Source organism: Topomyia yanbarensis, chromosome 3 (genome assembly GCF_030247195.1).
Source record: "Topomyia yanbarensis strain Yona2022 chromosome 3, ASM3024719v1, whole genome shotgun sequence".
NCBI lineage: Eukaryota > Metazoa > Arthropoda > Insecta > Diptera > Culicidae > Topomyia > Topomyia yanbarensis.
The window spans coordinates 275,431,586-275,456,648 of NC_080672.1; the positions used below are offsets into that span (position 1 = coordinate 275,431,586).

General features: G+C 37.1%; 1 protein-coding gene and 1 long non-coding RNA gene across 2 annotated transcripts; one reads left to right on the plus strand and one right to left on the minus strand.

The window, feature by feature from the left end:
* Positions 1 to 1,932: 1,932 nt before the first annotated feature.
* LOC131690186 (uncharacterized) lies at positions 1,933 to 18,141 on the minus strand. The gene is made up of 2 exons (XM_058975758.1): positions 18,044 to 18,141; positions 1,933 to 2,450 (listed from the first exon to the last, which is right to left on the minus strand). The coding sequence occupies exons 1-2, from the start codon at positions 18,050 to 18,052 to the stop codon at positions 2,031 to 2,033; spliced, it is 429 nt and encodes a 142-aa protein (XP_058831741.1). The 5' UTR covers positions 18,053 to 18,141; the 3' UTR covers positions 1,933 to 2,030.
* Positions 18,142 to 23,364: 5,223 nt separating this feature from the next.
* LOC131692486 (uncharacterized) lies at positions 23,365 to 24,174 on the plus strand. Its single transcript, XR_009305985.1, has 2 exons — positions 23,365 to 23,599; positions 23,764 to 24,174. It is a non-coding gene; the product is annotated as an uncharacterized LOC131692486 (long non-coding RNA).
* Positions 24,175 to 25,063: the final 889 nt, after the last annotated feature.

Below are 25,063 nucleotides of genomic sequence, written 5' to 3' on the forward strand. Positions count from 1 at the left end.
TATGGGAAATTGACAAGAGAAAGTTAAATAAAACTGGAAAAACCACTCAAGACGCAGCCTGCCGCTGTGTTTGACAGTATCGGGTTTTCGAAATGAGTGCGCAGGATTATTTTTTTGATTCAAGCATCCATCTTGTTCAACTTTTGTACCGCTGGATCATGTTCTTATAAGACCGCTATTACGCTCATTAGTTGCACTGCTACAGAATAAATATTGTGTCCAAATTTTAGGTGAAGCAGAATTCACTCATTTTTTGAGTAAAAGAGCATTTGATTGCAATGAGTCGCGAAGGGAATGCATGTGAGTAACTTTGTTGACAAAAAGGGCTTGATTGAAATGACCAATTAAAGTGATGATTGAAAAATTTCTTTGTTTGGATTTGCGCGTCTATATCACTATTGACCAATCGAAGTATTAACTACATTGTAAACCTATGACAGTTCGCGATGCCCCGGGGAACTTGTCAAATTCCTAAATTAATGTCCCATCTATTTCTTAGCGAATTCTTTACCGTTTTCTACAAACTACAAACGATATGACACCAATTTACAACTATTTTTTCAGATCTGAATTTTGGTTTCGGAGTTATAGGTTAGTGTGTATGCTCGTAATACTTCAGAGGTTAAAAATCTTTTGGAATGAACATCAAATCATTTCGATTTTCATATCCAGATCTCTGATGGCCAATCAAAGATTATTTGAAGTTATTATCCACAATCGACAATTCCGGAAGTCCCTTGTCTTGAGCATATTCTAGAAATAAAGTCACATCGGTTATTTTGTGTTAATTGAACCGATTTTCACAAACCAAGTCTTAAATGAAAGGTGTAAAATTCGATTGGTTGCACCCCTCATCAACCGAACATACCTCCCCCCACCTTCTCCCGAAGTCTCAGTGGACACATTGACCACAATTAAAGGTTCCGGCAGCTCCGGAAAAAATGGTCATTTACCAAAATTTACAAACTCACATCACTTTCTCGGAAACGGTTATCCGATTTTGACAAAATTGGTCTCAAATGAAAGAGATATTATCCCTATAGACTGCTGTAAAATTTCGTACGGGTCAGTTACATGGAAATATAGATTGAATCGTGCGGTTGCATATGAAATTCCCTTATAAACTGGAACAACAAATCAAAGTTTTTAAAGTGGCGATCACATGATATTTCAAAAATCGAATTCGCTTTTCTGATGACAAAAGTCTTTTAACCCTCCGGCACTCGCGCGAATGGCTCCCCGAATGAGCAGCCGCTGGTGCTAGGAGAAGATTTCGCTCGAGTTTTGGAAGGTGTTGCACAAAATACAACGGCGCGAGTACCGGAGGGTTAAATTCAAAATTGGAGGTTTTCTGTTATCTCGAAAGATTATTTATAGATTATATAGACGAAACCCTCTTATCTACTAATCACACACCGCTCCCTCAATGGTTGCAATTACTAAAACGTATATTATTATAAATAATATTAAATCACATTGAAAATTCAACAATTGGTGTCAACATTGATATTTGTTATATTTCGAATAAGTCACAAACTGCACAATTTCCCTAAGTTGCAGTACTAGCAGAAAGAGATTAAAAATGTTTTCACTGAAGCTGACAAAACTAAAAATTGAGTAAATTTTTTTTTAAATCTCTTCTCGACAAGTTATGTACGCAGTATGAATGTATGTGTCGCCAGAGTAAGTAATCTGTCGTCCTGTAGATGGGCAACATCGACTCCGAAACCGGTAGACCAAAAGGTAATTTTTTAATCCCTTTATTTTTAATACGCACAATAAGGATTGTGTCGTGTCTCGTGTCGAGTTTTTGAGCCCCACGATACTGACGAATTATTATTATTGATTCGGTGTTCAAAGATTTTTAGCAAAAATTTTTCCAAGGGATTCCTAAGGCATTCTCGTATTATTATCCATTCAATTTAATTTCACGTGAAACAACTGTGTGTTGAAAGCATTATTTAACATCATTGTTATTTTTATTTACATTAATATTTATAGTATTGATTTCGCGTTATTGAAGAAAATCTTCAACGACCCAATATTCCAACTGCTACTATTCCCGTTCCTACATAAGGATACCCGTAACCTCTGTACCTTCCATAGTCTCTATATCGCCTGTTTCCTATAAATCCTGCATATCCACCTCCACCATATCTACCGTAACCGCGATAGCCGCCGTAACCACCACGACCACCACCATAGCCCCCTCCTCCAAACCCTCTTCCACCGCCGTATCCTCCACCACCAAATCCTCTTCCACCTCCACCACCAAATCCACCCCCACCGCCTTGGTGAGCCGATTCGGCGACAACTAGATCATCTTGGTCATTGTGAACTGCGTGCGCAGGTGAGTCACCTTGGGACTGAGATTCTAATCCGAGATTTGATTGATGCGCTGGCAAGCATATGGCAACGGTTGATAGAATCGCTAACAGTAAAGTTATTTCCTTCAATGAAACAAGAAAATAATACATATTGATAAAATGAAAAAGATTTAAAATCCTGTGGCATCTGAAAGAACATAGGGTAAATCTAATGGAATTGATAGATGTATATTAGACCAGCAACAATTTTGACTTTTTTTCGGAACACTGTTAAATCAAACGGTAATTGGCTTCACATAGCATTTATCCAATATGAGCTTTTTCCGAAAACTCTAGTTCACTCACAAGAGTTTTGAACTTTGTATGTGAAAATATATGAAAAATAGGCAATAGAAACAATAAATTCAATCTTGTGCATACCAAAATCTGCAGATATATAGCTTAAGGTGTAAGGATCAACATTGCCGAAGACTGCAAATTGATCCGATTTTGCAGTAAAAAGATATTGTCATATAAAGTTATATGTTGCCTCTATTTCTCGCACATGCTTAGAATAAGAATTTTCAAAAAAAAAAACAGTTTGTCTTATAACTTTATCAATCAATATGCAATCTTCAACAAAGCTGTTCGATATAAAATAAGCTACGCGACCATAAGTTTTGAGGTATGCAGAGTTACTGTGGAATTTTTTATTGGATTTTAAGTTTTTATTTCCGAGTTTCCGTAGATATTGCTATAGAATCTTGAAACCTCTTGTGGGTTAATTAGAGCTATCGGAAAAGGCTCATATTTAGCATATGATCTGTGCATCCAATTACCATTTGAATTAGCAGTGTTCCGAAAAAAGGTCAAAATTGTTGCCGGTTTAAAGTATATATTATGTTTGAGCGGAATGGGGACTTGCTAATGACATATATGCATTTTGTTGTCTATAAACAACTAAAGATATTTCATGAAAACCTTTTTCTTCGTGTTTCGGTTTAATTTACGATTCAAGTATACAAGTTTTTTTAACCAAAAAAGTATGTTAAATGTATGCATACCTGTACATTGATAATACCAAAAAGGTATGGTTTGCGCAAGATGTTATAGAGATATTCGAAAAACTTATAAAACCTTAAATTGGGCCCTGTCTGATATGCGAGAAAGTCCTATTTGAAAATCGAGTTGGTTTCCGTTTTTCCACACATTTTACAAGAAAAATCGAACAATGAGCGTACTGAACTTTAATGTACCCAAACCTCCGGAATCTTTGGCAAATAACTATTCATATAGGGTAATTTAGGAGAGATGGCGCACATTTCTAAAAATAGATCCTGCATCAAAGTAAACCATTCAATAATTGATGAAATCATTTTTGTCAATTGCGACAAGTTTCTAAAATATTGTGAAATGGTTTTTGCCATGAAAAAAAAAAAATCATCAAATTTCCACGAACATTTTACAAAAAAAAGGTCATTGCGGAGAGATGCCGCATGTGCGGGTGAGACGCCGCACAGTGGCTGGAGGCTGGCCAAAACCTCAAAAATTTATATTTGAAATATTGATATTTTATATTTTTCCTTAATTTCTCATGTATTGAATGACGTATATTCAAAATTTTATGATCATTAGATAAGAACACGATTTTTAACATGAGTTTAAAGGTAGCAAAGTCCGGACTTTTTAATGATTTTCATTTCCGAAACCACCATTACTCTGTTCACTTCAAATACATGTTGCTCTTTTGATTTTGGTCCGATTTTAGCAAAACTTGTTTCATTGTGTAGAGGAACGAAAGAACTTGGATAGTGAATAAAATACATTTGGTAAATTTGCTTGGAACTATGACTTTTTCGTTTAAATATTTTTGAGGTGGCCAGATCAAAAATACTTTCTTCACTAATATATTCTGTACAAATTTCGGAATCATTTCGGAACGGTCACATAGTATACATTCTATGGGAAATAACCTCTACTTTTCGAATATCATGGTCTCGTTCTGCGCCTAGGTGCGCAAAAAGGTTTAAGGAGATTTTGAAGCTTTGTTGCTGATATGGAGGCACATGGTGTTTTATCTAAAATATTTTGACAATCTACAGTAAACCAACGCGTTATACAATGGATTTAAAGTAATGATCTTCATTTTTTATGGTATTGCTGATATTGGTGAACAGTAACGGAAAATCTATCATGAAAACGGGATCATAGTTATAAGAAAGATTCAATGACACTGTATGGAAAAATGCATTTAATATTTTACGACTTTTGACATCAAAAATGGGCTCACCACCTCAAAATTAGCTTAAATTGGGATTTTCAGCCAAATTAGGTAACATTCGAGGTTTTGTCCGACTTTTGTTTGAAGACCCGCCACTGTGCGCCGCACCGTGGTCACAAACTGAAAAATGGTGAACAAAACTATTTTTAGCTCTCGTTGATGTTTTGCGATTAAGTGTCTTTAGCTGAGTTTCGTGAAGTTTGATTACACCTATAAATCGGCTAACACCTTCGCTTTTCATAAGGGGGTACTACCATTTCTAGAAACATTTTTTTATTTAACATTTTAAAAATATTTTTCTTTCGCATCCTTGTATAACGGTTAAGTTGGAGTAACTTAAATAAGGGTACTATTTATTTATATATAAAAATCAATGTATGTTTGTATGTATGTCCGCTAACTACTTCTAAACTACAAGTCCGATCTTGATGAAATTTGTCATACGTATTCTTTCCCCCAAGAAGATGTTCATGGTATGGTTTTTTTTTTTTGGGGGGGGGGGTAGACTGAGCTTGATGAGGGGGGGTTGTTTTTAGGCAAAGAATTATTTATATCTCCATATTTATTAGTATTTGATATATGTATTTCTCCCACTCAACCAATGGTTGATGGGAGTGGACCACGAAATGGGGGGGGGGGCGAAGAATGTAGTAATCCTTATCTATTCATTCAATGTGATTATTAGCGATGATTTCAATTTTGACATAAGTATTCCTTCCACTAAGGAGATGGTCATGGGGTGGTTTTTGTGCTCGATGGGGAGGGTGAGAAGTACCTAAGCCGAGGAAAGGAAGAGGGGGGGGGGGTGTACTGAATAACCCTTTTTATATATATATATATATATATATATATATATATATATATATATATATATATATATATATATATATATATATATATATATATATATATATATATATATATATATATATATATATATATATATATATATATATATATATATATATATATATATATATATATATATATATATATATAATATGATTTGGCATAAGTATTTCTTCCACCAAGACAGTGGACATGATTGTTGGTTTCGGAATCTGAAGGAGAGGGAGGGTTTCTGATGCAATATCTATAAATTACTTCAAAAATTTAAAATTTTGTTGCATGTATGTTTACCAGAACATAAATGGAATGGCAAAAATTTATTTGATAGAGATCTATTACGCGAATGACAATATAATACTGATGAATTGCATGAATTTGTTGAAAATTAAATTGAAAATTAAATTGAAAATTGCACTTGTGATCGCTTCATCTGAAGTTAAATCAACATTGCTGGATGATGGACGAACAGCTCTGCCCTAAAATAACTACTAAATCTTGCGCTTGCGGAAAACGTTACTTACAATATCAATCAAAATTCGGGTATAAGCAAAATTCTGGAAGAATGTACATTGTTATATAAGACGAATTCACGATGACCTATAAAAGGAACTAATCGAATAGTTGGTGGCGTGGTCGGCGATCTTCGTCAAATTTTACCCGTTAGTCGACACCTACTGATGAAATCAGTTCTTGCTTAAGGGGGTAGGATTATTGTTGAAAAAATATCGTACTCAAAAAAAACAATGGCGATACCGAGAGTGTTAGTCTATTCAGTCAATAATGCAACATTTAAGCAATTGGGTGAGTTTCAGTGAATCTTTAGGAGACACCTCGAATAAATCCGATGTACAGCATAACTCAAAATCTACTGAACCAAATTGTTTGATTTTGCACAGTTCTCCTTCATATCATAACATCATTAAAGATCATAACTTTGTTCACAAAAATAAGTTTCATGATTTTTTAAACGAAAATTGCATTTTTAGCTGCAGAATGCTACGAAAAATTCGAATATCAAGAAAAAAATAAAAGCTTCGATCAATACCTGTGGATATGTAGAAGCACTGTGCAAACCTTGAAAACGATTGGTCCAATATATTTTGATTTATGATGTACACCACAAAGCAAGTTTTCAACGAGATACCTCCAGAGATTTTCTGTCACTGGCTCAATTTTCAGTATTCTGCTATGATATTCGAAGAAATATTGTTCAATTGTGCAGTGATTATATGGAAAGTGAATGAATATACTAACATTCTCTGTATCGCCAAAATATTTTTTTAAATGTGCCATTTTTTATGAATTAACTTTACCCACGTCCATCAACACCGTTATGTCTTCGTATCATTGTAAATATGTTTCGAAAACAGAACTTTTCACTATATGTGCATACTTTTATTGAATGATTCTTATAGTCACCTTCGTAGGCCAATTCGCCAAAAAAGTGAGATATATGGATTGGGAAAATGTTAATCGATGCAAAAATAAATTGCACCACATTTCCACATGATTTTGTAAAATAATACACTGTTGAAGAATCAATCGATTGCGTATATTGACTTCAATTTCATGCACTACTCCATCCAAAGTAAAATCGATGGTAATTCTGTTACGCATATAAATCTATCGATTTACGTGTTGAATTATTTAATTCAGTCGATCCACCATGCTTTCAGGAGTATTGGTTTTATACGTAACCTACCCAGCAGTCTCCGTCAGACGGAGGTTTTTATATTTAAACGAAAGAATAAAGTTCTTTCTACGAATTTTTTTATAGCGTAGTACGAATTTTTGCTATTAAGGAAGTTGCTTAAGGTGTAAATTGATCAAAAAATATTCGAAAATTGACAATAACTTTGTTGTTTCGAGAGCTACAGATTCTTCGTTGTTTAAAAAATGTGTATTTTATCGCTTTTAACAATTTTGTAGAAGACACTTTTCATAATAAAAAGTAATCGTAAAAAGTTATATTCGAAAAACTGTTTTGAATGCGTCTATCCCAAGCAAACCTACATATCTCGCTACTGTTACTATACAGAGCTTTAGTAACTTCAGTAAAGATTTTCACAATAATATTTTCTAGAACTTTACTGAAGACAGCGAGTTTCTAGCTAAATTATTCGGGGAAATAAATTTTCTATCTCACTTTGAGGGGATTAATAACTCAATTCATTATATCAAAAGATGCATCTATTTATATCCATAAACTTCTTTGAAAAAATCCATTCTCCAAAACCAATGGTTCAGGAGTTATTTAATTTTGATCGTGAAAACGTCGTTTTGCAACACTGCGCACCGCATGTGTTGCAGTTGAAACTTTGTGTGCTTATTATATTAGTTACTGCGCAACATCGACCCACCACAACTGTGCTTTGGTTGAAAAATTTCATTTAAGCGACCATTGTAACTAGAAAATATAAAGAAGCAGATGTACTGTTACCTCGAATTCGAATGATACCAAGGGATTTCAAACGATTGTGTGTAGGAAAACAGAGCAATTAATTTAATTGTGCTCCAGGTGGTCAAACTAAGAACATTGTCTATCCGCGAGAATTACAATAAGTTTCTTCTTTGTAACAAAAATATTGGTTATTTTTAGTATTTTTAAAATATTTCGTTTAGTCCTGATGGGTGTAGCGAAGCGCACCGGGTTACAGCTAGTTTATTTATATGCTCTTACGACCAATATATATCTACGTGTTGGTAGAGGTTCCTTAAAAGCAGTTTTTGGAGATTTCACCCAACAATGAATTTCTATAACTTTGCTCCTCAAAAATTCATTTTGAAAAAGCATCAATCCGTTGGAATTTTCATTTTTATCCCAATATTGACATCACTACAAATCAATGCGTTCACGAAAGTTAGTGCCTGAAACTTTGAAGAACAAACCGAATAACTAATACTTAGGTACATATCGCCCATTTAAATATAACTTATAATCCTTTATGTCGCTGTGTTAGGTCCGTTAGTTTGTGGATATACCTTATTAAGAACCTATACCTGACGCAAATGATCATTTAATGACATTCCGAGGTGAAAAAAAATACATTTTAGCAACGCATTCTCCTCTATCGAGTTCGGCATCTCACCTGCAATTTTGATGCGGCATCTCTCCAAATTGTAGGGGAGAGATGCCGCACGACGACGTTTTTCTCTGAAATTATGGATGACCGTGCTCATGATCAGAATGCCTTCTAAAAGTTCTCAGCTATTCAACCGATGCATGATTCACCAAAAAATCGAACAATTTAAAACAAACGAAATTTTAATGTGGTGCTAAAAAATTTTTGGCACTCCGGGATGCAACTGAACGCACATAATCATTAATACAATTTTCGTGAGTTAATAAAAAAGATTATTTTACATCTCCAGTGTTGTAATTCTTCGAAAGACAATCTCACATTATCATATTACCGTATAAAAGTGACCCCATATACGAAATATAGAGAGTGCGGCATCTCTCCTGACGCAGCATCTCTCCCGAAATTACCCTAGTATACAATAATGCAAAAATAGCGATGAAATGAAATTGAAAGGCAGATTTTTTACTTTTTCCGCGTCGGCTTCACAGCGCAACGTATAGTAGATGTTATTGGAGCTTTAGGAGGACGAAAAAGTATTAAGTTCTCAAAAGAAGTCTGATTTCTGATTAATAATGGTTGGTTCGGTTTGGTACGGTAGAATTATTTCGTATGAGTTGTTTGTAAATTAATTCATTTAAAAATAAGAAGTATAACAATAATGTCAAGATATAATCCATGTTACTTATATCGGTCCAAAGTATCACAAAAAATTTCACTTTGATTTGGGCGTAGAACTATTATTTTAAAATTTTGATGGTGTAGGGGAATTATGGTTAAAACCGACACCTTATGCTTAACACTTTTTCTGGGTTGCCACAAAACCAATAAAATTATAATATCTACACCGAATTCTTCTTCAGAAAATTCTTAACAAGGCTTAATTTCGTCAGCGCTTCAAAAAATTAATTTCATTAAAAAGTATTGTTTGCAAAACTTTGAAAACAAAGTGACTTTTTGTAGGCACTGCAGGTAAAACCGACGCCTCATAGGGGTAAGATCGACACCCGCTTTAATTTGTTTTCTCTCCACTTTATTATAATGATTGTATTTTTTTTTAAATGTGATGTATGCCTGAGTAATAAAGTGTGAGTATGTGAGATACAAATATGTGTTTTTCGTAGCTTCATTATGTAGTGAGGAGAAGAGAGTTCGAAAGCGTACTGATATAAACAAGAGTATTTTATGCTATATGATTATTTCATGATAATGATATTTCCAAATAATCCTTACGCACATCATTGCAACCTTCAGTGCTTATTTCGTAAGAGAAGATCTGCAAGTGTTCTACATTCTGCTAATCGGATTCATTCACTTATAAGTGGCGCACACTTCTTAGTAAAACTACATTTTCCAGCCTTGATTTTTCGAATTCTGATCATCAACGATCTACCAGGTTATACAAAAGATCATTGACTCATTGTGATAAAGTACATCTATGACAAACCAAGAGAACACTAGAACTTCGGTTTGAGGATCTTTTTGCAGAAATAGCAAAAGCTTCGATAGAATCTGATGCGCAAAAATACCAGTTTTTGATTTTTAAAAAGACTTATAAGAAATAAACACAATAGGGGGCGCGCGTAGCGTGTTGGTAAATCTATTGCCTTGTACGCAGCGCACTTGGGTTCGAGTCCCGACCCCGCACATAGGGTTAGAAATTTTTCATAAGAGATTTTTCTAACCCGAAGAGGCGAATTACCTTAAGGTTAAAACCTCTATAATCGAAACAAAAAAAACACAATAAAACTATTTCTGTGTATTTCTGCTATTACTATAGTGTGCTAATAGTGTAATTGAAGTGTCACAAAGATCCCCAGTCTTTTGTAATGAACCGTATGTAAACGCAACCATCTTAACAGCGTGTCGGTTTTACCCTAACCAAAGGGTGTCGGTTTTACCCCAACAGCGCACATTTTTTTAAAAAAGCGATAAAAAATATTGAATTTCTCAAACTCGTCTTCAATGCACCCAGTTGATCATAGGAAAGGCCGATAATAATCGGTAGTGAAAAATGTGGTGATTTGAAAAGCTTTTGTTCGGTTAAAACCTTAAAATCTACCAACAAAATTTTACATCGAGGCGAGTATGAAAGCTGCTGTCGTATGTTTTGTTTATTTTTATGACATTCGGCGTACTAACGTAAATCCAATTTGTCTTCAAATGCTCTACATAAACGTACTAATAATAGTGTGTCATTATGAAATGAATAAAAATTTGATTTCTAGGGAAAGTTGTGGGGTGTCGGTTTTACCCACAATTCCCCTACGGTATACTGATATCGCGCACTGTACAGATAGATCCCCATGGTTGCGAACATCAGCAAATCGAAGTCTATATTATAAACGGCTCAAGGTCATCAATCAATCAATGTTTCATATGACCTCACACGTAACATCGATTGGAAGAGTAACGTTGCTGTGATATCCGAAACTATCGACTCCGGAGGAAGAGTAACAGTTTTTGTCAAACGAGTACCCGGTGCGAACATCCAAAAACGTTCTTCCAATCCGAGGTGGGACAAAGAGTGCTCAGATGTGTACACAGAAAAGACAACCGCGTGTGTTGTACGCGTAACAACGACAGTATGCGTTGTTGGAAACGCGAATGAAGAATTTGATGAAAGCCAAGAAACGTGGTTACTGGCGCCGGTTCGTTGACAGATTAAGGAGAGAAACCGAAACAAGAACGTGATACATTCAAACCGTCGACTATTTGATTTCGCCAAGCCAAGGAAGTTTGTTTGAATTCCGCCCGGGCACATAAAACCTACCGCGCCGTGTCCCCTCACCTTAGTGAGAACGAAACACCTTTTTCGATAGTGGACTTCTCACGTGCTCTCTTATTTTGTGACAATAAAAACCAGGGCCAGACAGAATTAAATTCAACTTGTTGAAGCATCTGCTTGACTCTGTCAATAGTCACTTAATGAGCTTATTTGATAAGATTCATGAGGGTTCCTTGTCCCACGCGATTGGAAACTAATGAGTGTTATCGTCATCTAAAAAACAGAAAAACCAGCCTCCGATCGCAACTCCTATCGTCCGATTGGAATGCTCTCATGTATCCGGAAGTTGTTCGAAAAAATGATTCTATTTCGTCTCGACAATTGGGTTGAAGCGATCGGTTTACGAACGATTGCTTGACTTTGTTATCAACAAAAATGTAAATTGCCATTTGCTCGTACAGAACAAATGGCATCAGTTTACTTGCACCTTAAGGGGGTTTTAGATTCAGTTTTTATCAACATTCTTTCCGAGAAGCTGCACCAGTATATTCTTTCGCCGATTTTAAACAACTTTTTGTTAAACTTGGAGTGGGAACAGCATATGCATTTTTCTCATGATGTTTCATCGACATCACGATTTAGCTACAGGGACCATTTAATCGTGATATGTGCTCTTCTATACAATTTGTTCGTCAATGATATCGATGAATGTGTTGATAATTCCTGCACGCTATGACAAATTGCAGACCATGTTGTGGTTTCCGTTATGGGACCCAAAGGATCATTACAAGATACTTTGGATATTTTTTCTTCTTTGGCTCGTAAGCTGGGTATATTGAGTTCTCCACGGAGAAAACTGAGCTAGTTATACCTTCCATGAAGCGTGCACCAGAACAACTATAGTTTCTATTAATAAGTAAAACTATCGCTCAGAAGGTGACATTTTTTAAAACACCAACTTGCTTAAAAGAAATTCATTGCTATTGCTCATCAGAGGACTCTCGAAAGTTGGCAAAATTCATTGGGCAATGGAGAACTAAGAAGGTGGTTACATTCGGTAATCCTGAAGGTTTCGTGGGTGTGGGTCGTGATTTTACTCGTGTGATGTCCCGACTCATAGTAAATCATTACACACAGGATACTCAGTTCCAAAGTATTGGGCTAGTGGACGCTTGTGATGCTGGCTATCACGATATCGAACATAATGTCTGAAGGTGCACTAATTGATTCCTTCTGGGTCCGAAGAAGACTCTTAGCGGTACGGGATGTTCTGGTATGTCGTTATGTCTCTTATATGTCCCTGGCTGCGGTCTGGAAGCCTGATCCAAAAAGATTCCGTGCGGGTTCAAGGTGGGCAGTCCGGCGTTGCGGTTCGTGATGTCCTGGCGGGGATCTTCCATTTGCCATGAGGCGACAATTTTGTCTCCTGCTCCTCTTCCCTGTCATCGCTGTCTATACTCTCTTCAATGCCCCAGATATGGTCTCTGCTAGTGTCATGTTGGAATTGGCCTCCCCATTGAATATCTATCCCAAACATTAATTTGCCAGAAGGCCGAATGGTATTTTTTCTAGGTTTATTTATTTATTGACTGGCTGTGGTCCACTAGGAGGTTGATAACTCTATTATCTTTCTCCGGACAAAACCAGCCTAGAGGCCGCGTGGCATCCGGCGGGTTGAAGTACGTCAGTTATGGAAATAACTGTCAAATTCATTCCCAAAGGTGGCCGCGTCACTTATGAGGAGGCAAAGAGCTTTAGACCGATCAGTCTGACCTCCTTCCTTCTCAAATCAGTGGAACGTTTAATCGACCACTACATTCGGGATGGTAGCTTGGGCGAGCACCCGCTGCATGCAATGCAACATGCATATCAGCGGGGGAAGTCTACTACCACCCTGTTACACAATGTTGTCTACAACATTGAAAAAGCTTTTTCACAAAAGCAATCAAGTTTAGGAGTTTTTTCTCGATATTGAAGGTGTTTTTGACAACGTGTCTTTCGAATCCATTTTGGAAGCAGCACGAGATCATGGAGTACCTTTATATATCACGAACTGGATACACGCAATGCTTAGCAACCGACATCTGTGCTCATCGACAAGACAAGTAGAGATGAGGAAACTGAGTGTCTGCGGATGTCCTCAAGGTGGTGTGCTGTCACCACTTCTATTGAACCTTGTCGCCGATAGCTTGTTGAGAAAACTAAATGAGCTTGGGTTTCCGACGTATGGTTTCGCCGATGATTATCATATAATGATCACCGGTATTTGCATTAACACACTTTTTGATTTGATGCAACAAGCCTTATGTGTTGTTGATCGGTGGTGTTTTCATGTTGGACCATCAGTTAATCCAAATAAAACCTCAATGGTGCTTTTCACGCAACGAAGGATTACAACCGGAGCTCGTCCATTGTAGTTTTTTGACTCTGAAATTATTGTCGAAGATCAAGTTAAGTACGTTGGGGTAATTCTCGACTCAAAACTTAATTGGACAGCTCACATCGATTTCAGGATCAAGAAAGCTTGCATCGCCTTTGGCCAATGTAGACGGGCTTTCGGCAAATCTTGGGGACTCAAACCCAAGTACATTCAGTGGATCTACACAACAATTGTTAGACCAATACTGGCATACGGGTGCCTTGTTTGATGGCAGAAGGGAGAAGTCATGACAATCCAATTAAAGTTAAACCATCTTCAGAGAATGGTCTTGATGGCGATGACTGGTGCGTTCTCGACAACACCTACTGCTGCTCTCGAGGCACTCTTGAACATAAAACCACTACATGTGTTTCTGAAACAAGAAGCACTTTCTTGTGCATACCGTCTTAAGGTTACTGGGCTCTGGAACAGTAACCCAATAGATCGTGTAACTAGCCACACAAGACTGTGGCCCCAAATGGTTACTTGGGATGAATATACACTTGCTCCCAGTGACCTTACACTCACATGTAGTTTTCCTTCTAAAACTTTCAATGTGAGAATTCCTCTTCGTGAGGAATGGCTGTCTGGCTGGATGGAGCGACAACTTGAAGAATACGTAGTTTGTTATACGGACGGTTCTTTGTTGGAGGGCCGAGCCGGTGCTGGTGTCTATTGTCATGAGATGAGATTAAACCAATCTCATTCGCTTGGTAGATACTGTACCGTATTCCAAGCAGAAATCTTTGCGATTCTGTGTGGCGTACAATCCGCACTTCAACAGGGAATTTGCGATAAAAGAATCCATTTTTGCTCTGACAGTCAGGCTGCCCTGAAAGCACTTAGTTCGGCAGATTCGAGATCGAAATTAGTAATCGCATGTCGAACTCAAATCGAAGAACTTAGCATTTCAAATGCTCTCTACCTTCTATGGGTACCCGGTCATTCCGGTATTACTGGAAATGAATGGGCGGACGAATTGGCTAGAGCTGGCGCTGCGACTGATTTCGTTGGTCCAGAACCAGTTCTATCACTGTCAATAAGTTGGATAAAGCACAAGATTCGCTCTTGGGCTGCATTCGAACATGCCAACCATTGGCGTAGCTTGCAAACTTGCATTCAAACAAAGGCTTTTCTGCCGGATGTGAATCCGAAAATGTCAAGAAATTTGTTGCATTTTTCCAAGCACAACTGCAGTATTCTGGTCAGGGGACTGGACATTGCAAACTCAATTATCACATGGCTACTGTTACGTCGAACGAGTGCAAACGCACTGAGTTTCGATAGCAGATTAAAGATGTTGTTTTTGGTTATGTATTAATCAGCTTCAACTGTGCGATATATTGTGATCAGTATGATTAAATGTACAATAAATTAATATTCCACTTACAATTTTCAGTGTTTGATTACGCTCGGCGTTTTGGTCTCGAACCAATAATAATATGAATAAATAAATAAATAATTTCAATTAATTTAATAATGTTTGATATAAGACTTGAATCAATCAAGAGAAGATCTTCACCCTTTGTTCACTCGATCGTTCATGATCGTTAGGGTTAGCTGAGCTATAAGTACACATTTGACAAGTAATTGTGTTTAGGGTGACCAGCAGCTACAACCGCGGTAACATCCCCACCCCCGTAATACAACGTGATAAAGATGTGTTACAGTTTATTCATTACCGCGGGAGTTGGAAGCTCTTTGTAACTGGTGGAGCAAGGGATGGTGTAACAGCTCACATCTCTCTATTCCGCATCGCCGTGTGAACCTGCACATTCTGCTGTTATGTTGGTTTAGGCAGCTTCTACACAGTTTCCGATCTCCAATCAATTTCCAACGGTGTTCGACTTCGAAAGATTTGAACGTATCACAATCTGCAACACGATGATTCCCACGACAAATCAAACAGTTTCTTATTGCCTCACTGGACGATACTGGGATATTCAGCACATTGTCATTACTATCGTCGTAAAAATTGTGACTTTCTGTATTTTGAATACATTCAATGTGTGTAACTTGGCAAGCCGATTTCACTAAAGATTGCATATAATTGTTCAGCGAAATTAGTGATGCAGATTGACTCCTTTGTTTGTATCGAGCCCATTCAAGCCTAATTTGCCCTGGAAGCTTTTCTTCGAGCTCTTGCAAAAGTGTTGGGTTCGAGAGATGGTCCTTCTGATCCATTGCTATAAGGTGGTCGCATAAGTTTTGTATTTCCATCCCAAAATTAATAAGACTTTGCAAATTCTCTGTTGTTGGGGAGGCTGTTCCGCGCACTTTATTCAACAATGTGTTCACGATTAACACTGGACGCCCAAAAAACATTTTAAGTGTTTCCATCACACGAGGAACCAGTTCCGGTAGTAAAAGTCGACTGCGAACATACTCCAAAGCTTTTCCTCCTAAAGAGCGTTGTAAACGAACTAAATTTTCAGCATTCGTATAACCGCAAGCTTCCGTAGAAATTTTGTATTGACTATAAAACAATGGCCAATCTTCTGGGTTTCCGCTGAACAAAGGCAAATCTGTTGTAAGTACTTGCCGAGATGCGATCTGCTGAGGAGTTAGTGGATTATTCTGTTACTGAAACGAAGTGTTCTCTTCATTACTAGAAGCATATTCAAATGGTTCTGGTAGCAGTGATGTGTCAGAAAGGCTCAACTCACAAATATCCTCCTTTTCTTCAGGACATCTCACTTTCAGCGAAAAATGTAGCTGCGCTTTCTTTATTTTGTATTCCTCATTAGCCATTGATAGCTCTAAAACCTCACGCTCATCAATAGCCTTCATGCGGATGCGTCTAATTTCATGCAGATGGTCCAGATGCAACTTAATTTGCAAGGGTGTTATATTTACACACGACTCGTCCCAATCAATAGCTGGATCATCTGATTTTGAGTCAGATACAGAGTTCTGATTTATGAATTCATCATCGTTGGTATTTGATGTACGATCACCGGTTTTTTGTTCTTTGCTCATCCTGCTTCGCAAGTGACCGAAACGGTCAAATGAAAATTTTGAAGATTGTTACGTCGAACGAGTGCAAACGCACTGAGTTTCGATAGCAGATTAAAGATGTTGTTTTTGGTTATGTATTAATCAGCTTCAACTGTGCGATATATTGTGATCAGTATGATTAAATGTACAATAAATTAATATTCCACTTACAATTTTCAGTGTTTGATTACGCTCGGCGTTTTGGTCTCGAACCAATAATAATATGAATAAATAAATAAATAATTTCAATTAATTTAATAATGTTTGATATAAGACTTGAATCAATCAAGAGAAGATCTTCACCCTTTGTTCACTCGATCGTTCATGATCGTTAGGGTTAGCTGAGCTATAAGTACACATTTGACAAGTAATTGTGTTTAGGGTGACCAGCAGCTACAACCGCGGTAACAGCTACTATTCAGCGCGCTGAGTATTATTCATGTGATCTTTGTGAATCCGATTACGGAACATCATATCATTTGATATGCAATTGCCCTGTATTAATGCAATTGCGCATCCGGATTTTTGGTTCTCCATACATAGATGAACCTATGTACAGAGAGCTGAAATTTAAGGATATGCTTTTGTTCCTAACCCAGTGTAGTAAAGAGCTATAGTTTTTTAGCCGTATTTGAATGACAATATCTCTTTGGGGGTGTTGTCGTTCTGTTATCTCAATATCCCCTCGGGGTGTTGATATATCCGCTCACTGTTTGAGTAGAGGTTCTAAATCCCTTCGGGGGTTGGAAGTTTTATTCCTGCTGTTGTAGCACCTGTAGATCGTTCAGCTTCACTCCGGGGGTGCAGAATGCTCTGTTTTAATTGTTCTGTGTCGTTGTTTTCCTTACCCCTAACCTTACCACTTCCCCAATCTTTCCCATCAGGAAAATGATGAAAAGACGATTCTTGGAAAGGCACAAATCTCCGATCAGCATGGGGAACGTGCCATTTGAGCCAGACGCTACTGATTCCTAATTCTTCTTCAATGCCCCAGATATGGTCTCTGCTAGTGTCATATTGGAATTGGCCTCCCCATTGAATATCTATCCCAACCATTAATTTGCCAGAAGGCCGAATGGTATTTTTTCTAGGTTTATTTATTTTAATCAAAAGAAAAATATTGTAGTACCCTAGTTTTAGCAAATATAAATTGTAAAACACTAAACATGGTAGCGTCAAGCTAACGCACACTGGCCGGATCAAATAAACAAACTGAATGAAAAAATGGCCTAACAGTTGCACTTGTATCGATTTTTGTCATATCTCGTCTCAATTTGGCTGGAACTGTTCTATTCAATGAGATTCCTTTTCAACTGTCTGCTCTTAGAATGTTTTTCCATCAATTAACACAATCTCGCTAGTTCTCCATCGGTTCCATTATACCTTGAACATTTCAATAAACAGAAAATTCTGCGTTTAAGCACAAACTGGAATCTATCACTTGTTATCTTCTCTAATAATGGACTGGAACTGATTGCTCGTATCCGTCCGGTGGGATATAAGAAGCCAAGTAATTAGTGCTCATTAGCAATAGTAGGTGCTCACTAAAAAAAATTTCGACAGGGGTGTTCCCGTCGTTAGTTGTAATTAGGAGAATCTTCTCAGAATTTTCAGTATGATTTGTAACATTTTAACAATATACTTATCTGTCGGTTGCGGTGCACTAATCGTGCTGGCCATTTTTATAGGCGAAGAAACCATATATTTGAGTTCAACACATTCGTGAGCGTTCAGATGTCGAAAAGGAAAGAGAAATACGCATTATTCTATTTAAGTAATTTAATATACTTCCAAATTCATATTTTTCCGTTGTGGTATTTATTGGTATTATTAATATTGGTGCGATTCCGTCAGGTCCATGTTCTTTTAATGCGTCTATGTATTTTAGTTCAGTGGTAATTTCGTGTTCAGATAGTTCGTGGACGGAAATGTCATTTGAAAATTCAGGTGTAAATGAAAAGTAGTCGCGGTGGCGGTCTGTTTCGGAATATGAAGTATAGACTTCTGAAAGAATTTTCCAAATAAATTGCAAATTTCAGTACTGTTATTTCCTACATGTCCGTCAAAATGCATTTGGGATGGAAAGTTGCTATTTCCAATTTCGTTTTCACGTAATTGAAGAAATTCTTTGGACAGGTTTTGATTTCATTCTCGATTTTACGATTATATTCTTCATGTACAGTGTTAATGGCTATTTCGAATTGGGAACAAATGTCCCAATAGTTTTGCCGATTTGTAATGGTATGTTTTGCCTTTCTCATATAAAGAAAGGCTATGCAATCACTGTAAAAATCGACTTTTTAACCGAGGCCCGGAGGGCCGAGTGTCATACATCATTCGATTCAGTTCGTTGAGATCGGCAAATGTCTGTGTGTGTATGTATGTGTGTGTGTGTGTGTGTGTGTGTATGTGTGTGTGTATGTGTGTGTGTGTGTCATTTAAACTCACACAATTTTCTCAGAGATGGCTGAACCGATTTTCGCAAACTTAGTTTCATCTGAAAGGTATAATGCTCCCATAAGCTGCTATTGAATTTTTAGTTGATCCGGCTTCCGGTTCCGGAGTTACGGGTTGAAAAGTGCGGTCACACAGCAAATTCCCATATAAACCACCATGATGTTCAAATGATGTAAAACATATTAAACTTGATGTAACATTACTCTAGTTTGCGGGCTAGATCACTAATGATCAATCAAAGTAGCTTTGAGCACATTGGCCACCTATGACGATTCATGACGCCCCCGGGGAACCCGCCAAGTTCCTAAGCTAATATCACACCCATTCCCCAACGAATTCTCTACCGATTTTTACAAACTTGATTTCAAATGAAAGATACAGTAATGCCATTAACTGCTGCTGAATTTCATTCGGTTCTGACTCTTGCTTCCGGAGTTACAGGGGTGTTAGTAAGGTTACACTGGAATTTCCCATATAAATCGGTACAATCGTAATACCTCAGAGGCTAAAAACTATTGAAATGGTCACCAAATAACTTCTAATCGCAGATCTAGATCACTGATTGCCAATCAAACATTCTTTGAATATATTGTCCACTATCGATGATTCCGGAAGTCCGGAATTCCGGGCATATGCCACAATTAAAGTCACATCGGTTCTTCGGTGATGACTGAACCGATTTTCTCAAGTCTCAAATGGAAGGCAAAATATGCAGTTGAGTATTGCGTCGCCGCCCCTCCCCCCCACCGCCTTGCCCTTACACCTCCCTCTTTCATCACTCCCCTCCTCTTGGACCACCCTCACGCCCGCATTTCCTTCATCCACCCCGTACACCGAAATAAGATGATGGATTTCTGACGCATCCTCCACTCCCACTCTACTAACCCCTCATTCCCTACACGTTCAAACCCATTGCACCAACCTTTCCAAATTATAATCACATGAAGATAACATTGAACTCATGCTTATTAAGCTAATTAAATATTATTCTTTTGCCTTTCTCATATAGAAAGGTTATGCAATTGCTTCAAAAACCGATTGTCTAACCGAGGCCCGGAGGGCCGAGTCTCATATAACATTCGACTCAGTTCGCCGAGATCGCAAAATATCTGTGTGTATGTATGTGTGTATGTATATGTGTATGTATATGTGTATGTATATGTGTATGTGTGTATGTATGTATGTATGTATGTATGTATGTATGTATGTATGTATGTATGTATGTATGTATGTATGTATGTATGTATGTATGTATGTATGTATGTATGTATGTATGTATGTATGTATGTATGTATGTATGTATGTATGTATGTATGTATGTATGTATGTATGTATGTATGTATGTATGTATGTATGTATGTATGTATGTATGTATGTATGTATGTATGTATGTATGTATGTATGTATGTATGTATGTATGTATGTATGTATGTATGTATGTATGTATGTATGTATGTATGTATGTATGTATGTATGTATGTATGTATGTATGTATGTATGTATGTATGTATGTATGTATGTATGTATGTATGTATGTATGTATGTATGTATGTATGTATGTATGTATGTATGTATGTATGTATGTATGTATGTATGTATGTATGTATGTATGTATGTATGTATGTATGTATGCATGTATGTATGTATGTATGTATGTATGTATGTATGTATGTATGTATGTATGTATGTATGTATGTATGTATGTATGTGTGTATGTGCGGATTTGTTAACAAAATGTCCACATCGGTTTCTTGGAGATGGCTGAACCGATTTTTACAAACTAAGGTTCAAATGAAAGGTATAATATTCCCATAGATTGCTATTGAATTTCATTTTCAACCGACATCTTGTTCCGGATTACGAGTTGAAGAGTATGGTTACAAAACAAAATTTGTTGATTTGTCCACATCGGTTTCTCGGAATTTTCTGAACCGATTTTGACAAACTTGATTTTAAATGAAAGGTCCATCAGCTGCTGTTGAATTTTGTGTGGATCCGAGTTCTGGTTCCTGAATTACAGGGTGATGCGTACGATCACGCAGCAAATCCCGATTTTAACGAATTCTGCGATGAATTGGTGAGGTGATTTTTTTCCAAAATATAAACACAACTGTTGAATTTGTAGATCTAGGTCACCAACAGTCATTCAAAGTCTCTTTGGCCACACTGGCCACCATCGACGGATCCGGAAGCATCCAAATTCAGAATAACGGTTATATTGGTTTTTCGAAAATGGCTAGAACGATTTGATCAACTTAGTCTCAAATGAAAGGTGTTGCGTCCCCGGAAACTGATATTAAATTCCATCTCCATCCGACTTCCAGCTCCGGAGTTACGGGTTGTGGAGTGCGATCACATAGAAAACTCCGATTCAAACCGATACCTCGATGAATGCAAAAAGGTGCTCTTATATATACTTACCAAGTGTAATAAGAATGAAAGACATTTCCATAATGTTATATTGTACGAACCAGTTATTAAATCATAGTTTGGAGAAATGAGAAAGGCACAATTGCACCTATAGGTGGATTAAAACAGGTTTTTTCTTGTAAATTTTATGTGCCTTTTTTCTATTTTTTAAGTTTTTCAGATGTTGGTTGAACCACACAGGCTGTTGATTGTCATGAGTTCTTCTTCTTTTTACTGGTACTGTTTCAGAGATTAAATTCATTACAATTAAATAGAATTTAGTCACTGCTTCGTTGACATTTCCTTCTATACTCAATACAGTTTGCCAATTTGTTCTACATAGTCTACGTTTAATTTGATCCATGTAACACTGGGTGTTCTTGAATCCCTATCATTTGTTCTCTCAAACACTTTCAAAATGTATAGAAATTTAAAAACATAATTTCCATAAAGTACCTGGCACCGTTAATTGATATAAAAAGTTTTTTTTTCGTAAACATATATGGTATAAGTTATTGAAGACTAGAAAAACAAGTTAAACAGCACTGATTTACCGCAAATACTTGTCATGATTTTCTGCTGTAGTCAACGTTTGTCGTGCATCTACAAAGATAGTCTTATTAATTAATTTGTCAGAATAGGTAATTAGCTGATCTTTCGTGCCTATAAGTCATAGTGTGCTTTGTTTCTTTAGCCCTAGTAGGCGGGGGATCACACGTTTTTACAAAAAACCTCATTTTGACATGATTTTCAAAATTGTTGTTATCACTGACAGGAAATAGTAGATTTTAACCAAGGGGTGAGTCGCTTAGAACAATGTACCATACACACTATATTAGCAACGAAAACACGATATAAGAAGACGATCTATAGTAATACACAATCATTTCACTCGTTATCACATGTTTGGCACATTGAGGCACATTTTTATAAACTAGAAAGTCAAGAAAGTGTAACTAAGTGTAAATGATCACAGCAATCCGTGTTTTGTTTTTCTGAACACCATGGTACATCGTGTCACATTGCGATACATTTAGGCACAGGCTATCACGCTGCTTCTTTGCAAACACAACTCGATTTTCGCTAAGCGACTCACCCCTTGATTTAAACCTGGGACGGGACATGCGAAGACGGTCTTCTTTTTCCTTCCCGATATTGATGTTATTTTGCAGGGGAAAATCAGCTTGCAAAATAATTTCAAGCAAATGTCGATGATAGTGCTGTGCCGATGCGGCATAGATCTCTGCCGATGAGGTACAGATTTGTGCCGAAAATAATAGAGCTCATACATGACATGAATTATGTTATCGTTTCTCTGTGCTATGTAAAACAACATTAACCATAACTGTTGAGCAGAATAATAAAATTGCACTTGCCGTCGTTGCATTTTTCATATTTGTTTCTGTGCATGTACATGCATCTAAGCAACATGTAAAATATATTTTCTAAAAACACCTTGTATATAGCCAGAATTTACGATACTACCCAGACACTGTTTATCACAAGAAAATGAAAATCATCAAGAAAGGCCCGGTTCGCGGTGACAGTTACTTTATTTCACATTTAAACATTATTCATAGCTTTTACAATACGAATTGACTACAAGCTGACGAAAATTACAATTAAAATTTTTATTTCATTGAAAGGTTTTGAGAAAAAAACAAATTGGGATCAAGCGTACCCACTCTCCCCTACAGTTTCCAATCATATCAATCAATGCATCCGTATTTTTAACCGTCACATCTCGAAAAATCCCCTCCCACATCGGTAATTTATGAACACCCTTTTAATGGAGCTATCATATCTCGAGACGGTTTGAAATTACAACCAAAGGGCAGAATGCAATTGCATTCTCAACTGAGTGTCATAGTTCATTTTAGTATGGAATGATAAATCCACTAAACAAGTTCCTGTGGCATCCTGGTGTGGTGTTGTGGTAAACAGGCGACCTAATCGGATGCCTATAAAACCGTGACGATCATCATTGATCGTGTCAGTTGTCTTCTAATCACCATTTCTATTCCACATAGTATCGAATACTCTGCCCCAGGTTTTTTTTAAGTAATCATGAAGGTATACATTGTTGCACACGTATACAGTGGTTTTAATCTAAATGTTGAATATGTCTGTGAATCGTGAGCCGTTTTAGATATTTGAACGGATGAAAATTGAAATGATTCCAAACTCTATAAAGCTAGTGTATTATTAAACTAATTAAATACCACAATTCGTTTCAGTTTGCAGTGCTTCTTCTTATTAGTGCGGTTTTCCTCGTATCTGTTGCACAAGGTAGTAACGATGGAGGCGAGGAAGGGCACGGGTCCAGCTTGGGGCTCGCAGCTGTGGTGTCTAACAAAGACTCCGGATTTGCAGAGCCTAATCTAGATCTGGATGATATGGAGGGTGCTGAAAGTCGCTGGAAATCCCATAAAAAGTGGAGCGGTCGGCGAGGAGGAAGACATTATGGTTGGGGCAAATGAGCAGTGCAAGAGAATTGTGATACATTTATAATTCGAATGTCTCTTTTGGCGAACATCATGCTGAAAACAATGTTGTAAATAGTGTGACCTAAAAACTATGCGAGATGTTTTACTATCAAATTTGCTTCTTTATTGATTGTTAATAAAACAAATAAATTTACTTTTTCAGCGACATTTTTTTCTAAATATAATTTTTGATAAGATTAAAAGAACAAACTACGGTAATCTCGTTGTGGAAAGTTGGCCTACAGTTTCGAAAAACTTTACAATTGCGAAGAAAACAGTGTTTCCGTGATCGTACCAAATTTATTCTGGATTTGTTAAAAATCTCCTGCAAGCATTTTAATGATATCATTTTCATTATTGTAAATAATAGTCCACTCACGTTTAGTGTTCCCTCGTGGGTAGATTACCTCGCTTTGACCGGGAAACCTAACCTCCAATCCAACTAACACTAATGGTTATAATATGGTTTTAATTATAATTCATATACATTCAATTACTCCCTCTCCTAGGTTGACGGGTTTGACGGTATTGCAAACATCTTCAAGCATATTTGAGCAGACACCTGCTTTAAGATGGTTATTGCATTACGCCTTGATAGTGGTGCATCGAGGAGACCGAGAGGGCTTATGGGCCTTTTTTATGTTTTTTTTGTTATTTCATACTCTGCACCAGCCCAAACTAACAGTTAGCTAAGAGCCTGTGCACACTGGCGTGGCCGATTGGCGGGTCGCCGTGGATTGACTTTTTCTGTGGGCTGTGTTTGCAGACATTGTTCAACAGCTTGACGGCTGTCTTTTTGAGCACGGCTTGCAGTGGGAGTCATTATGTGTCGATTTATCGGTCGACCTCGTCAACGTGCACAGGCGCATTAAAAAAAATAACAGTTGAACCCTATTAGTTGTGTTGTGTTGTAATAGTTGTAGTTTTTAGTACTAGTATAAAATTGTTATGTGCTAGTCGTATGTCTATCTGTGTATGTGTTCGTCTGAGTATTTTTGACATATGGGTCAGGGAATGGATGCAGAACTGGCTTATATGATAGAATAGTGGG